Source organism: Echiichthys vipera (genome assembly GCF_963691815.1).
Source record: "Echiichthys vipera genome assembly, chromosome: 14".
Lineage (NCBI taxonomy): Eukaryota > Metazoa > Chordata > Actinopteri > Perciformes > Trachinidae > Echiichthys > Echiichthys vipera.
Window position 1 is genome coordinate 7,696,762 of NC_139839.1, and position 17,703 is coordinate 7,714,464.

Below are 17,703 nucleotides of genomic sequence, written 5' to 3' on the forward strand. Positions count from 1 at the left end.
ACAGTGACACACGATGAAACGAAATACGCCAGGATCAGGGGAGTTTCCTCCCAGCCTTAGAAATATCATCTCTTTCAAGAATCAGTGCAGATACATATTTGTGAAACAATTACAGACACCAACGTTTCACAGAATCAAAGTTTTATTCTTACAGAATATGTACAAATATGCTGCAAACATAATACAAAATAGAACATCTTTCACAGATTTTATTGAAGCCGAACCCAGAGGTCAATTGTGATTGAAAGCTGTGATTACGAGAAGAAAACATCACATTGAAAGTGCAATTTTATCGATAAACTTGGCCATTTTGATGTCCCGCTTTGACAGTCCTCCACAGTCGTGTGTAGTCAGCGTAATCTGGACCTGAGGACAAATATACATCGTTTGCAATCACAAAACAAATACAGGTCAACAGAAGAACAGGATAATTTGTGCTCGAATCAGTGCACACGCCATTTATTTGTTGTTAGTATTCAGCTATTTAGTATAAGGGGTGTTGTTTTTTTGACGTTTGATTCATTTATTTGATTTTTAATTGTTTTTTGCTTGTTAATAGTTTAGTTTAATTGTTTTTTAGTTTTGCATATTTAGGTTTTGAGTAATAAGTGTTTTTTTTGTTTTGTTTGGGAACTGAGTAACATTGTGGGCACCAGGTAGGCAGGTATAGGACCAGCATGCACCTGGGTGGCCTATTTTCTTTCTACCAGAGAGGCAGCAGGAGCCATGATTTCTTTGCTTGCTTGTTTTTGGAGAAAAACAAATCATGAAGAAACTCGAGCTCTGCACGGACAATTGATTTGCCTGCATACTGTAGGAGCATCAGTGGCCCTTTGAATCCACGTTTAAGTTTGTTTTTGCAGAGAAATGGCCACTACATGAAAACATGTGTGTACCTCCTACACATAGTTTTACTACAAAATAATTCCAAACATTTTCAGAGTGCATGTAATCTAATTATCAAGCAATGAGTGATATCTGAAAAACAACATATTTTAGTGAACTCATGTGAATCAATATAGAGGATTATGTTGAAGGAGTGGTTTCTATGTACGAATCTAGGGCGCCATAGAGATTCCCTTGTAACTGCTGACGAAAACTGCAGTTCTCCAAAAAGAACTTTTCAGACCCACTTTTCAAGACCACAGGACTATTTGATCATCAGGACACCGTTTTTGAGTAGAGAAGTCTGTCTGACAGCAGAAGCTTTTATATGTGCTTGTGGAAGCAGAAGTTGACCTTACTGTTTATGAGTAGGTGTAATTGCAGCTGGTTATTTTTGTATTTGACTTAAAAGCTTACTTTCATGGTGAGTTAGGTGTTGGAGGTATTTCGTGACTAACAACAGTTTATTCATCAACCCAGTACTTGTGTGCAGCGCCTCCTGTTCCAGCGTGGGTTTGCCAGATTCAGCCGGAGAGCACAGGTTTTGATTTGGTGTTTGTGTGACATGATTTACTTATAGCACACATCTCCCCCTAAAACCACAAAGTGTTCTTTTTCATATTTCTGTTTAGCTCTAGAGATGTTGCTATGTATTTTTATTTGAACTTTGGACAGAGCCAGGCTAGCTTCTTCCCCTGTCTCCAGTCATAATATGCAGACTCCACGTGCTGTCTGCAGCTCTGTAACCTGACGCACAGACTTATGATCTCAATTTTGAAAATAAAGTGAAGTAAATTTCCCAAAAACTCCCAAAACTATTTCTTTAAGGGGACACTACATGTGAATATTGTAAAATTGTATTATCTTATTAATTATGAGGTAATTAGCATACATTTCCAGAACAGAAATCTGAACATTGGATGAAGCCAGGTTCAAAATCCTTGCTTTATTTTTTTGAAATATTAGTCAAATGATTTTATGAAGATGGCATTTTGGACTGGATCCCTTCTTTAGTTCTATAGAGCAGGGTATGAATGATAAAACAAATCCCTGCATAAAAACCTTCAGATGTGAGAATGAAACTGGAAGGTTTGGTGTATGTAAGAGCTACTGAAGTGGAGATTTCTGCCTCAGATGGAGACAAAACAGCCTTTAAAGATATGTATTGTAATGTCTTGAGTAAAAAATGTTAACTAATGGATACCATCATGAATCTACCTGTTGATTACTTGTATATTTAAGTGTTTATTTTACTACACTTTCTCTATTTGTGTCTGTATATTTCTGCTAAGTTCATCAAAAGTTAGCATCTGATAATGCCTCATTTGCATATTTAAACGTAACATTTCAGAAAACTTGTATTATTGTCTTAATGTATTTGTTTGGTTCTTTCTTTCCTTTAGTCTGACAGAGGACATGTTACGGAAGCCAAAAAGCCAACATTTTCAAAATTGACCAGTGCATTTACGTCTGCAGTGTCTTCCCTTCAGCCTTGATGGACATAGAGTGACAGATATTGTCCCATTATTTGGCAGGAACTCTGATAAATTCAGCGGATGTCCAACTCTACGTCCAGCAGGCTGCATTTGGCTCCACCCATTGTGGTATGATTCAGCAAATGAGGTTAGTCCCTGGAGAGCAGTTCTGGCTCAGAACTAAATGCTTCTGAACTCACATTTTAATATTGAGAGCCAATAAAACAAAACAGAGTATGAATGAATATTAATAGAATATTAGCAGCTCAGTATAAAGCATCTATTTTGTCGCGCCTGAAGCTCAGTCTGAGTGGGATTTATGTGTAAGTGTCTGGTGGAAAGTGCTGTGGGGGCCCAGAGACCTGTAGCACCATCATACAACCACTTTAATAAAGAGTGGATTAGGAGCAGCATTCCTGTCAGAGCGGCGCGCTCCACCACACAGTAACTCAGTGGCTACAGCCTAATGCTGAGAGATTTTCAGGGACTGGGTTTGTCATATCAAGCACTACTTTATTTCTGAGGCAGAGAAAGTGAGAGTGTGCGTGAGCGTTGGGGTTGTGGAGGGGAGGTAGAGATATTTGCAGAGCTTTTCACAAGAAAAACGATGGGATTAGAGTGTGAAGCTACTGCGTTTTCGTCGTTATGCCTAACGGAGTGTGTTTCAGGCTTTGAGCGGAGAGCTCTCCAGAACCAGTGAGGATTGTTTGACATGAAAAAATCTGACTTTATCCGGGGGTGATTGATCTCGGTGTGTCTGTAATTTGTCATAAGCCAACCATAGCGTTTGCAAATATGGCAGTAACTCAAACACGTAGCCGCGATAACACCGTTTGATTCTACAAGCCGAGATTTCTGTAATGGATACTAAACAAATGCAGCGCTCTAAGTGACTCCTCGATCACTATTACAAATTGTGATTTGGGCCATAATGTGAGGAAAGTTATTACCTTATTATAAACGTTGAACCATTCTGGGTGATGGTTCATCTTCTCTGCCTGCAGAGCCACGCGTGACATGAAGCCAAACGCCTGGATAGAAAAAAACAAAATAAACAGTCAATCAAAAACTACTCAGGAAGTGGATTTCTGCTGTCTACCCTCCTTGTTATTAATGGGGCGGACACAACATTAGAAACAATTTTTAGTAGAATAAAAAACAGTTAAACAGAATCTCAAACATAGCGTAGAAACATTTAATATATGGTTACAAATACATTTAAACACCGGAGAACAACCGGTTCAGTAGCTTCCAGGTAATTGATCGTAAAAATGGGATTCATAAAAAAATTGTCCAACAATATTAATCATTTAGTGAAACTATTAAAGACACACACAAAAATACTCCTGAAGACTTAGACTTTATCTAATAAGGTCAGAATCAATAAAGGATGAAAAAAGAAGGGCTCCAACTAACGATTGTCTCATTAAAGATCAGTCATTTGGCAATTTTTCCTAAATTAATCCATTCGGTTTATTAAATTGGCAGAAAATAGTAAAGAATGGCCATCAAAATTTACCAAAGCTCAAGGAGGCATTTTGTTTATTACCCAAATATATTTCGTTTACATTCGCAGAACACCAAATAAACTAGGAAGTATTCATATTTGAGAAGCTGGAACTAAACATTGGCTCAAGACAATTAACTGATTCTCTGGGAGGTTGATTAATCGACAAATTACTGCAGCTGTAAAAGAAATGAGTCAAACATGTCCAGCGGCAGACACGTGCAGCACAAGGAGCAATGCTGCCATCTGAGGCACAGAGAAGCACAAGGCGGCGTCTCTGTGCGTGTGGGAAGCCCTCATGAAGGCATGTGTGTGCATACTTCCACACCCACGTAAGGAGCAGACAGCATGCAGACACACTCAGAAAACATACACACTCTTCATATTTCGAGTTCAGCATGTGGCTCTCTCCAATCACAGGCCATCCAAGGAGTGATTATGATTATTCTAATTATCTACAAAGAGGAGAGTGAAATCCCTCGTCATGCCCACTGTGAAGAGCGGAGGGAGAAAAAAAAGAATCAGGTAGACCTATTTCAGAGCAATTTCCCACTGCAATCTCAATTAAGCCCCTAAATACTTCCTCCCTGCCTAATTAAATCAACTGAAACGCCATTGTTTACAGACCGTGGCTGCGGCCCCGTCCACCACCTGACATGACGAAACAGAATTACTCTCGCAGAAGAAATTGCGTTTAGCCTTTTTAGTACGTTGTAACCAATTTCTGAAATGTCCTGTGCGGTGCCCGCGCAGCGCGACAAGTGTAACACGATCGGCAGCTTGATCAAATTGGTTATCAAGGAAACCGTCTCCTGATCAATTTAAGTAATTGGCATATTCCTGCAACTTGACCCCGCTGGCACCAATTTTGAGTCTGAGGCGGTCTGCTTTTTCTCAGCTCTCATTGGCTCTAATGGAGATGGCTAAGCAGCCTGTCATGTCAGGTGTTGTCCAAACATGTCGTCTCTCTCTCAGGGCCGTGCTCAGGCTAATCTGCAGCTGAGGAACATTGAGTGACAGGTAAAAGGATTCTGTGTGAACACTTAAGGGTTCCTGCACATTGTCCCCATTTCGATAACACCGTGTTCTTTCAAAAACTCACTTTCCTGCCTGGACTCTGTTATGGAACATAAAGTCGCCCCCCTTGGCGTTACAACACACTCCCGATCGTCCAAACTGGGCCTAAGAATATGTGTGAAGACAGTTTTTTAAAAATAAATCAATCAAATTTTAATTGCCGCTTGTTGCTGTGGAGGATCTACACTCTCTGGGCCTTTCAGTTGCAGATGCTAAGGATTCTGTAACTACTGTACATCACTGTATCTCTGTATATACTACATATGCTGTGTAGTGTGGTATCTCTGATGCAGATAGCTAGCATACCAGTCCCCACCTACTTATGTGTTTGTTTGTCATAGATGACTTAATGCTAGAGCCCAATCTTGACTTAAAACCCCACCAAGGAGGCTGTTTCTGGTTTGGTTTGGTTTGGTTTGGTTTGTCTGTCTGTCTGTCTGTCAGCAGGATCACAGGAAAACTACTGGACTGGTTTTCATGAAACTTGGTGGAAGGTTGTAGCATGGACCAAAAAAAAAAAACAACCATTAAACTGTGTAGCGGATCTGAATCACGGGGTGGATACAACATCATTTTTTACTAACTAACATTGCAAGATAGAGCATGGCCTTGGCATAAGTGCCCTTCTAGTTACATATATGTTTGGAAGCTGACACATATAGCTGATAAGTGACAATTGTAAATTGCAGTACAGAAATGCCAAAACTATATTTTAGGTAGTTTAGATGCAGTTTCTTTTTCAACTGTAAAATGTGCAGTGTATCTTATGATTTAATACCCAAGTTTGAGGGATCCTTACCAAAAACTGTTGAATGATTCTGGGCTTATACTAGATGATTAGAGCCATTGTTATCTGAAAAGTATCAATATCAGTATCAGCCTAAAAGATCAGACCTGGCTCTGCTTTATGCCTTTTAAATTTGTTGGCTGAACCTGAAGATTTTGCCCAGTAGTCCAATTGTTGTAGGCTGATTATGGCCGTCTACATGGCTGTAAGAAAATAGGGTTGACTTTTACTGAAACAGTTTCATATTTATTCCCCCTGGACATGAACCACTTTCAGGCTCCAGGCCTTAATCAGCATGTGTGAATGATGGTTGTACTTTTCTCTTTAATAAAGGGAGGATCCCTTTTAACACTATATGTCTGCCAACTGGGTCACAGCACTTTACACAGCAACATTATCACAATAACGCTGTTGTAGATTACGACGGGTCTGCAACTGCAAACATCTGCAGTCCCATCTGTGCGATATGTTTCCAAACCTGGCAGAAGAAGAAACTTGTAGTCTGGATGAATAATTGGTCACTTCAGTTCAGTTTTAATTCAAGAAGTATATATTTTTTCCCAAAGCCAGCTCATGGCATGATAAAGGTTGCTAATGATAAAGAACAAATGATGTATTATAAGTGTGCTTTCGATTTGCATTTTGAATCCATTGAATCGACAGTAACGAACCGCAACCAGAGCTTATTCCCTTTATCCAAACTTCAAAGTATTGCACAAAACACGGGCTGCGCTGCTTTTATCAAGCAATTTGTCACACTTCCAGAAAAGCTTTGTGTCCACATGTAGACCTCATTAATGTGCAAACGAACGAAAGGGGAAAGTGGAATTTGGAAGAAAACGTTATGTGAAACAGAAGATGACAAGTTCAGCTCATATGCATCAGGAACCCTGAGAGAAGACTCTTCATCTCCATGGAAGACAAAAAAAAGAGGAGAGAAAAAAGCAAGGTAATCTCCCTCTACAAATGAATTGGGGTTGAATTTGAAATAACCTGAAATTGGCCTGAAAAGTCGCCCTACATTGGCCTTCTCTCACAGGGGGTGGTCCCTCGGGGGCAGTAAGGAGAGTAGCAGGACACAATACTGGCCAATTGGCGGTGCTACGCCTGTCTGTCACCTGTAGGTCATCTACAACGTCCTCCACTTGGGCCAAACAAGGAAATAAAACCAACTTTCAACTCCCAGTTGAGGTCTTATGTCAAGAGGTCAAGGACTCTCCCCCTCAGAGTGCTTTGTTTACCCCATTTGTATTGTCTGGGCAGCACTTCTCGAGCCAACAGGTCAGTTGGCTATCCAACCATTCAGCTTACCAGACGTTCTCTCCAACTGGCCCAACAAGCTGTAGCTGTCAGAGTCAGATAATTTGACATGACATTATGCAGGCCCCCATCTCAAATAATCAGAAACACCCGACGGCAGCCCCCCGCTATGGCCCTTTTCCTCACGCACCCGCTTTTGAGAAGTCGATTTGGTGCTATTACGGCATGATTGTCATACAACACTGGATGAGACAATTTGACGTCGGAGCAGAGTGGTGTTCTCTCTCTCATTGCGGCCGCGGGCTGGAATACAGGACTCGCTTTCAAACACATGTGTCTGTTATTTACAGATCGGTTTTCCACCGCCGCGCGGTCCAGGGGCTTAGAAACGCCTGCTCCATCTTGCCAGGACTAAGTGCATGCAGATTGTGCCTACTCTTACTAGCCCCTGACAGATGCACACATGCACACTGATGCATGTATGAATGCACACATGCAAACCTCCTGAGCATATACACAAGTATGTGTCGACACACACATGAAGACAAGCTGCTCTCCTCCATTACACACCACCATGGCTACCCGATGATTACCCTGCGAGCCCCATCATCACCCGCGTCAGCGCCAGCCTGCTGGAAAACCTTTGCTCCTCCGCAGTGAAAGGCAAGAACGCTGAGAATTGTACGGCGGCGGTGGTAGTGGTGGTGATGATGATGATGATGACACCACCTCCCTCTTATGTCTCATTTTTCTTCTTTCCCCAAACAGCTCTTCACCAGCTTCCAGCTGGCCAGACGAGGCTGCCCGTTAAGTTGACATGTAACTTAAAGCAAAAATATTGAATAATTATGAAGCAAAGCTGCCAAGCGCTGAAGTTCTCTCATGTAGTGGACAGACTTTGTGTAACATTCTAATCTTCTCAAATGCATGTTGAGAAACACAGAGACGAGCTTCAATCTGATACCCTGACAAAGGTGATGCATGCTAAGTAAGTGACTAATATTCTGTGTCAAATGTTCACGCAAGTCATCTCCTATTTATGTAACGAGTGTCATGTAATGCTCAGGCACGGCGTTAAGGCCAACTTGAACAAACCCCTTCTTTAAATAAAGGGTTACCAGCAAGGGCTTAAAAAGACATTGGGCTTGTCAAAAGACAGCAGACGTCAGGGCCATCTTAGTTTACCCAAAGACTGATAGCCAGATTATCTAACCACCTCCGCGCAGGCGCCACACCTTGCTGCTTCCCTGCAGCCATTTTCACAAGATGTTCCCAGGGAAAGTTCCATTTTAGAGACGGAGACGGGAACTGAACACCGCTGAGCCGATTAACCGGCCTCTCGGTATAAGTAAAGGATATGGCATGAGCGCTTTTGTAGGGCGATTATGTATACATGTGTGTGTAAATACTAGGGTTTAGATATGTAGGTTTTTTTCAAGACTGGTAGACTGAATATTTAATGTCTTTTAAACATTTCATGCCAGAAAATGGCCCATTTGTGTTTCCGTCAGAATCAAATTTTTGTCAGGGTGGAAAAGCTGTTGAAACATTTATTAATGACACTTAAGCTGACTATCGACAGAATTCTTTAAGGGTTAGCAGCTCTTTAAAAATAACTCGACTCACCGCACCGATCCTATGGTTAAGACGATACTCAGCGAACCCCATACACAACATTTTATAAAACAATTAATTGAGTTAGGGCTGATTAGTTAGTACACTGCCAAATCTATCCATTAGTTTTATATTCAAAAAGTAATAATTTTATAATAAGACACAAAGAAAACCGTGCTAATCATAGTATTTTTACTGTAGCCAGCAAATGATTATTTTTACTTGATAACTGACCAAAATAATAACTTCTTATCACAATTCAACGTCAATCAACAAACAAAAAAACGGAAATAAGTTGTTTAATTGTGCAAAAAAACTACATTTTAATTGTCACTTTTTGTAAATTCTATGGCATTCTTCAAATGTAGGGAGCACAGCAAGGTGAGACCAAGGAAGTGGCTAATGTCAGCAAAGTATTTCATCAGACTAGCACTTGTGCATGCTGAGTGAGAGTCTCTCTCTGTGTGTGTGTGTGTGTGTGTGTGTGTGTGTGTGTGTGTGTGTGTGTGTGTGTGTGTGTGTGTGTGTGTGTGTGTGTGTGTGTGTGTGTGTGTGTGTGTGTGTGTGTGTGTGTGTGTGTGTGTGTGTGTGTGTGTATAAAGTAGGATGGCTCGGGGAGTTTGGTTTACCCAGGGGCTCAGTTTTAGTTGTAGGACAACGTATTCAACACAAGCAAAGCAAGGCCCGTAACGAGAGGCAGAGGCTTGAAGGAGATTTGGTGGAGAGGAAGCCCCCGACTGAATATAAAAAAGGGGGATCAGCCTCCGAGAGCGGAGCTGTCGGAACACAGCAGCGCTCTCCCCAGTCGCGAAATTGCAACTTAAGTCCAGAAGCCATGAGGACGCTGCAGCTTCTCCTGGTGCTTGTAATGCAGTTATTATCTGTCGTTAACCACAACTTTGGTGTGAAGTTTGTCTCATATTCTTTTGCTGTTGCATTATTTCTTTTTTTTTGCATGCATGCATATGACTTTAAATGTGAATTTATAAATCAAAATAAAAATATTTTGACACAGAATAGCTTTCTAATATGACCACAAACGCGTTTCTAAAGCAGCTTTGTGGAGTTTCACTGCATGGTGGCATCAGTTTGTGACACGTATGTGCTCATTGGGAGGTTAATTAGGTCTTTTAAATATCTGTAGGCCTGATGCTGACCGTTTCAAATGGATTTTCAATATACATCTTTTCATCTTATACACAGACATGTACAGAAGTCATTGAAAGGTTAGGAGAACATATATGTAATATATGCCTGACTCAGAATACTGCAAATATTCACTACACCTATAACAATACGGTGCATAATACTGCATAATACAGTAATGTCTCCTATAAAACCAGGACTTTGGTGAATCCTTACACCCAAACTATCTTTAATTAATGCTAATTTGACTTTGACATGCAAGGAAATAGGCCAAAATCTAACTACAATAACAATTCAACTAATTTCTAACTCTTTGGTAGCCGCAGTGGCTGTACCATTACTGCATATATGGACTGAACCCTTAAGCTGGCGATTTGTGCTATCCCACTTAAATGAACAAGATGAAATCAGTTGACAATTACCGTTAATAGGGCTAAAACTAAAATTTAATTTTTTCTAGGAATCTGTTGATAAAGTGGTAATTTAATTGATAAATCATTTAATCTTTGCAATATGAGGAAATAGTGAAAATCTATCACAATGAGTAAAGTCTTCAAGTTGGCAACCAATTACACAATATTTAACACGTGATATTCAATTTACAATAAAATAGAATTTTTCAATTATTTAAGCAATCATCAAAATTGTCGCCCGTCCATTTTTTGATGAATGGAATAATCAATTCAGCGCTTATCCTGAAAAATCACCCATGTATGTCTAAAAAACTAAATTAACTCTTCACTGGTGGACGCCCTCATCTGCCTGGTCAACACGTGAATAAAAAACGATTCAGTGCACTCACAGACATCTACCTGGTTAAAAGTTGTTCTAGGAGGAGCTTGTTCACTTTGCAGGAGGCATTAGAGATAATACACAGTCGTTTTTTCCATCCCCAAATCAGCTTTTAAGTGACCCCCCCCTCCCCATCACTTCATGACTGAATATTTGTGAGGAAAGATGGTCACAACAGTTGAGCATGCACAGCTCACCCCTCTTATACAAACTGCATCTTAAGGATGCCCATTTCACTTGTGTCGCATGAATGTTTCCACTTCAGCCACTGAAACGTAAAGCAGATGGTCATCTGTAAACATATAGAACATAAAGCTCGATGCGTAAACAATATCAGTGACTGCAACTGAAAAACAAGCACAATTCCAACCAAAATTTACAGTATTAAAGACACACACACACACACACACACACACACACACAGATGTTTCCACATGTGATTGCAGGGATTCTCACTGACCAAAGTGTCTCCAGACAGAGGATTTCACCTCTCAAAACTGATTAAACATCACTGGACTTGATGAGGAAACTATCTCAGTTACTTCCCAGACGACTGCCACTCTCAGCGCACAGTTTACCCACATGCCGCAGATAAATTACCGAGCTGCGACAGCATCCTAACACTTTCCACTTGCCGTAATCAAAGTAAAATAACTTCTTTTAAAAAAAAAAAAAGCAAATCCAGCTGTCATGTTCTTTCTTAGTTCATTTGCAGCCATGAGTGGCTCTGTGCCTCGACCATTCAGCTCCACTTCAACACACTGCCACCTACACTCATAGACACGCCTCTACTGCCCCCTAGAGACCACGAGAGGAAGTGTTTCAACTCCCAGTGAGGGGATTTGTTATTCTCATTATAAACTCTCGGGGATCTGATTTCCTCAAGCCCATCACTCGCAGATAAGTGGCCGATGGAAATCAGCCAGTGTGTCGCTTCTCATCTCAATTCCACTCCAGAAAAAAAGCCCTTTAAGAACCGCCATTAAAAATGAGCTAGAGAGTTTGTGAAACTGCACCGGAGAACTGGAGAGAGAATAAAAGAGTGAGGAGAAGGACGGAGAGACAGACGGAGAGAGCTGCCAACATGTAAGATTGGAACAACATGAGCTCATTCCCCCAATAACATGGGGCACAGAATGAGAATGAGAGACAGACAAAGACGGAGATGGGGAAAGGAGGGTGGCAACGAGCAAGAAAAATAAAAAGCAACAGAAAGCAAAGCCCATCTACCAGAAGGAATGATGGGGTTGTTAGTGGTTTGTGAACCAGATGAAACATTTTAACCAATTTGATTGTTTGTGAAAGAAATCATTCTGATCGAAACCCCAATTGCTGCCAACTGGCCGCCTGGCGTGTCTCAGTGTAATACAGCCTGACGTGTCGGGGTAAGAGGAGAGGCTTTAGAGCCAGGAGGAGGAGATGGGGGAGGTCAGCACTCACCCCTCGACTTCAAACACGGGGAAGTGTAAAAACAGACTATTTTAGGGGCTAAAACAACTAACGACAGGATTAGAGGAAGTCCGCTAAGTGGCCTTGAGATGTTGCAGTTTACTTCGCCCAACACAGGGCTGAGGTAAAGTAGCAGGCTGCCAAAAAAGCATATAACTTAAAGTGTTGCTTTCACATCCATCCAGCCACATGGGTCACAATAAGTGTGATGCAGTCACTGGAAAGCAATACTTTTCTGTGGCAAGTTTCCTGTGCTGTGATAGACCACACCTGTCTGGTAAAACAGGAAAGTTCAATTAAACACTTCAGGTTGTTTGCGGTGCTACTCGAGACAGGTCTATAAACACAAAAGAGGTAGGCCCTGAGGAAGGTGCGAAGAAAAATCCTTTTCACAACAAAGCATACTACAAATACAGTATGTATGTGTGGTAAAATATACTAATAAAGGTTCTAGCTTGTTTTCTGGAGCTTTCAATATTATCCCTTGGATCCCGCAATGTATGGCTGTGGAAGGGGGCAGCAACTAAATGTATTTTAGCCACCAAAAAAAAAATGTTTAAGTATAATCTTGGCGCAAAATCATCCCATGGCCTTTTTGGCACTCACATACATCAAATAAGCCGACAGTTTTTTTCGTGTAACAACTATTAACGGACTAATCACAGAGAGTCGCTAACAGCTGGATGCGGCTATCACTGATTAGCTCTGGGCAGTACTGTGAAGGCATTCAATTGTCTTTTTTAACCACTAATACTGCTCAAAATAACACCAAACCTCCACGGTAGGATGAGAAGAGTCCCTACACATAAAAAGGAACAACCAATGGGCTCCTTCCTTTTGGATTGCATTTTAAGCTGGTACCGGGGCCAGTAGGTAAGTCATTCAAAACACTCTTTTAATAAACTCCGGGTTCACTTACTACGCTGTTGGTGCTTCGTTTTAGGTGTAGGGACTCTTCTCATGCTACTGCAGAGGTTAGGTGTTATTGTGAGCTGTATTAGTGGTTAAAAAAGCTGTTTTAATGCATTCACCGTACTGCCCCGAGCTAATCAGGGTTAGCCACGTCCGGCTGTTAGCAACTCTCCAAATTCTCCGTTAAAAACTGTCTTGATGGCTTATTTGATGAATGTAAGTGCCGAAAAAGACCATGGGATGATTTTGCGCCAGAATTACACTTTAAGTGACTTTTTATGTTTTGAAGGGTTAGTTCAGATTCACTAAAGTCACACAATCTTATTTCACAAGCTCCTGTGAAAGTGCAGATTGTTGGATAAAGACAAGCCAACTAAAAAACACCGGTGCACATGTGAGGTGCCTGGCATGCTCTGTCTTAACGCAGACAGCCAGTAGGAATAACAGCTTCTCTCATCAACAGCAACCTCTCAAGAGTCAACAGGGTGTTTCTCTGCAGGCAGGAACAAAATCCAATGAGAGCAGAGAGGAACCTGCTCCCTGCCACACCTGCAACCAATCAGCGCGTAAACACAGATGAATTTGTGTGTTTCCGATGGTTAGCGAGATGGTCGTGTGTCTGGCGGTCTGCGCCCTGATCCCCATCAAACTAAAACACAGTCAGCTTACAACAGCCCCCTGAGGACCACACCAGAATGCACAGGCCGAGACATTTCTCAAAAATACTGAAGAATCACAGTTTCATCACTCTAGCGGCCATCTGGAATACAAAAAAACTACAAAAGACTGAAGCAGACGTCAGCCAATTGTGTTGGTGTGTTCTTTATGTTGTGAAAAGCTGATAAACACTTTCACCAACTGCAGAGTGATGCAGATTTGGTCCGATCTTGTGATCCCAGTGATTCGTTGTTACTACTATCACGAATATGAAAACCTTAGCACTGTCGCCTCACAGCGAGAAGGTTCCCGGTTCGCTTCCCGGCTGGGGCCCTTCTGTGTGGAGTTTGAATGTTCTCCCCGTGTCTGCGTGTGTTTTCTCCGGGTTCTCCGGTTTCCTCCCACAATCCAAAGACGTGCAGGTGTTCGGTTCACTGATGACTCTAAAATCACCCGTAGGTGTGAATGGTTGTCTGTCTCTGTTTGTCTCTATGTGCCCTGCGATAGACTGGTGTCCTGTCCAGGGTGTACCCCGCCTCACGCCCAATGTCAGCTGGGATCGACTCCAGCCCTCCGTGACCCCGACAGGGACAAGCAGTTGAAGATGAATGAATGAAGTAATGAATATGAAAACCATTTTTTACAGAATTCATAATGCAGAAAACTGGTTGGGTTGATTTAGAAATGGTGTCTAGCAATTTATTTTATTTGCAGCACCGCAGGTTTTGTTTCAGCTCAGAAATCCCTTATAGTTCGAGCCTTACTGTTAATCTAAATCATTTGAACTGTTTTTTACTCACACTTTTACCGACGTATATCCAATTCTTAACTGATGTATCTAATGATAGCAGTGAACTGATGTTTTTGTGCTGTCAGTCAATATTGTAAGAGTTTAGTGTTTACAGGCTTCGTAGACTTTTTTCCAAGGTAAAATTCAAGCACTTAAAGGTCCATTTTCAAGTCCTCAAAACAATTTCAGTCAAAAACAACTGAACAATTGAACCAGTCCAGTTTTTTTGACTGAAATTGCTTTGAGGATAACGATGACCTGGACAAATGAGAACATTCACAGGTCCATTTTCAAGGTTTTACAGCACCTTACAGCTGTGGTAAATTACATATTTCTATGAATACATACAAACTGAAAAGTATTATTTCATTTTTTTTAATCACGTCAAGAGAGACAGTTTTACGCTACAAACAACTAAAATGATGTCCCGTAACACCAGAAGGATAAGAAATTACATTAATATTCTATAGCTATTTGTTTTGAAAGAAATGCCGATACAATTTCAAGCATTTACAAGCACTTTATCCAAAATTCAAGCACTTTTCAAACCTTGAAAACACAACATTAAAATTCAAGCATTTTCAAGGATTTCAAGCACCTGTACCTACCCTGTATTTAACACTGAAACTAAAAACACCCCTATTGTGTGTGCGATTCTGTTTAAAGTCATTGCTGTTTCCCTTTAATTTACTAGAGAGGTGAATCCCATACACCAGCGGTGTCAAACTCCAATTCACAGTGGGCCAAATTTAAAAACTGGGACAAAGCTGCGGGACAAACTCAATATAATAATATACTCAACAAAAAAAAAGACTGCAAATGTGCATGTTTTCCCTTCTCTCCAGATATGTAATGTTGAACCTTTCCAGTGCAGGTCCTTGTTCTTGTCGTGGTGTTTCTCATGTTTGATTCTTTGGTTACAGCCACGGTGGCTCTGCAGACGAGACAAACAGCTCTTTACCTTCACACACAGATCATCTGCCTCCCACCGCTGCTTAAAGCTCCTGTTCTCCATCTTTCTTTTGGGCGTTTTTGGGGAGGGGTGGATTAAGTTTGTCTGCAGAGTCTGGTAGCATGGATGCTCATGTTTGTCAACAGAAAAGTAGCGGTGGATGTGCTTTATACTCGCGGGCCAGCCGTCAGAGAACCTTGATATGATCTTGCGGGCCGAACATAATTACACCGCAAGCCAGATTTGGCCCAAGGGCCTGAGTTTCACACCCCTGCAATACACACAACTTGTAAATGATGACCTGCTGCTATACACTGTGTTCTTGTGCAGAGTGAACCTTCAGCCAAATCTTAACCTTAATCTGAACTAAAGTGACATATTAATCTCACTTTATACACACACACACACACACACACACACACACACACACACACACACACACACACACACACACACACACACACACACACACACACACACACACACACACACACACACACACACACACACACACACACACACACACACACACACACACACACACACACACACACACACACACACACACACACACACCTGATTAAAGGTTTTGAAATGAAGCTCTTTGAAGATGGCATCGCGGTCCTCCACCTCCACCCATCCCGAGACCCTGAGGTCCATCACCTGCTGATCCCGGTCTGCAGCAGAGAGCCAGTGAGAGTCTGACGACTGGAGACAAACACGCACAAAATGTGTACAACTTCACTTTGCTGTTCTTACTTCATAGTTATTACATTGGAAGAAGCACTAATTGTGTGTTTATTCTCATTTCAGAAGAAGAAGAACAATTACTTTATTTATCCCGCAACGGGGAAATTAAATTTTTTCACTCTTATTATTAATCATGTTACACACAGGCCCGAAATACACATATGCACAGACAGGACCTATACATGCAATAAATAGAGATGTCAGAGCGAGGGGGCTGCCAGTGACCGGCGCCCTGAGCAGTTGGGGGTACGGTGCCTTGCTCAACAGCACCTTGGCAGTGCCCAGGAGATGAACTGGCACCTCCAGCCACCTGTCCATGCTCCATACATGGTCCACACAGGGACTTGAACCAGCGATCCTACGCTTCCCAGCCAAGTCACCTATGGACTGAACTACTGCCGCCCCATCTGCTGTGTGGTGTGCTCTATAATAAACTACATTAGATGTTGTAAAGTTTGAGATGTGCTTCATTGTACAGCACACTGATGTCACTTTCTCTGTAGCAGTGACCGGAGTGCTATTATTACTGTGTCCACACGGTGGCAGCCTGGCACCGAATATGATTAACCTATTTCATGGACCCAACAAGCAATGACCACACAGAAATAAAAAATAAAGTCATATTAGCGTGGTATTCCTGTTGAGCTGTATTATTACTGCGCGTGAATCCTCCATCTGTACTGAAACGCAAACGAAACTCCATTATTACTTCTCAATGTGTTTAATGTTTCTTTGCTTATTATCAAATTCACGCACACAGTAATAACAACATAACCCTTGTCTGACTTGTTACAACCCACTCTTCAATTCGGCACCTTAATAATCCACACATCAGAACTAAACGTGCACGTTTTTTTCATTGTGACATCGCAAATACTCCGAGTTGAAGTCCCAACTCACGTTAGGAGGTAAAGGGCACGAATGCCTCATAGAGGTGAAATGTCAAGTTAGAATCGTCTGGTGAGTTTTAACTATCAAAATATTTACGCCGAATTGAAGAATAGCCCCGAAGCAATTGAGAAATACCACAAAAGCTGCTTGACAGGTGTGTCCTTCCACAGGTGTGCATGTAGACATTTAATCCAGAGCATTTCAAAGGGAGTCTGGCGAGCCATGGGACTATCGCGACACGTTCCTACAGTTCTCGCTTGTCTCGTGAGATAACGCTCACACGTACACACCTCCAGCTTCACAGTGGTGCATAAGACACTTAGACTAATGCTGAAAGAGTGACTGTCAGCAGCACTCACCATTTTAGACGCGTGGTTGTCGGACAGCGGCGGCGGCGGCGGCGGCAGCAGCAGACTGCTCAGCCTCAACAGACGGTTGCAGGGCCATGAGCTGCCCGTCCTCAGGGTAAATATTAACCCAGACATAACCAGCGCTTTGTCAACTGCTGTCCCCTCTCCGCCACTTCTTGTGCTCTCTGCGTGCCCTCTCACACACGTCACCATAGCTGTTCAATGTACTGCCTGATTGAAACCCCACTTTTTCCATGGGAGTCTGGTTAGTGTGTTTCATGAAGTGATGCATGGATTTCTTGCACACCACATCCTCCAGTCTGTGAGCATGCTCAAATGTATTCAAAGTGAGATTTCAACACATATATTCTTACTGAAAACAATCTTTAATTGTGTGTTCATATACTTT

General features: G+C 41.8%; 1 protein-coding gene across 1 annotated transcript; it reads right to left on the reverse strand.

Moving 5' to 3' along the window:
* Positions 1 to 237: 237 nt before the first annotated feature.
* LOC310956219 (pterin-4-alpha-carbinolamine dehydratase 2) lies at positions 238 to 17,457 on the reverse strand. The gene is made up of 4 exons (XM_083926386.1): positions 17,304 to 17,457; positions 15,880 to 16,011; positions 3,311 to 3,391; positions 238 to 366 (listed from the first exon to the last, which is right to left on the reverse strand). Exons 1-4 carry the CDS (start codon positions 17,427 to 17,429, stop codon positions 271 to 273), a joined length of 435 nt encoding a protein of 144 aa, XP_083782512.1. The 5' UTR covers positions 17,430 to 17,457; the 3' UTR covers positions 238 to 270.
* Between the last annotated feature and the right edge of the window lie 246 nt (positions 17,458 to 17,703).

Coding starts and splice junctions, on each gene's coding strand:
- LOC310956219 (XM_083926386.1), bottom strand. CDS start 17,429: ATGTCTGGGTTAATATTTACCCTGAGGACGGGCAGCTCATGGCCCTGC. Junction 16,012..17,303: donor ACAACCACGCGTCTAAAATG/GTGAGTGCTGCT, acceptor GTTTGTCTCCAG/TCGTCAGACTCTCACTGGCT. Junction 3,392..15,879: donor ATTTCAAAACCTTTAATCAG/GTGTGTGTGTGT, acceptor TTTTCTATCCAG/GCGTTTGGCTTCATGTCACG.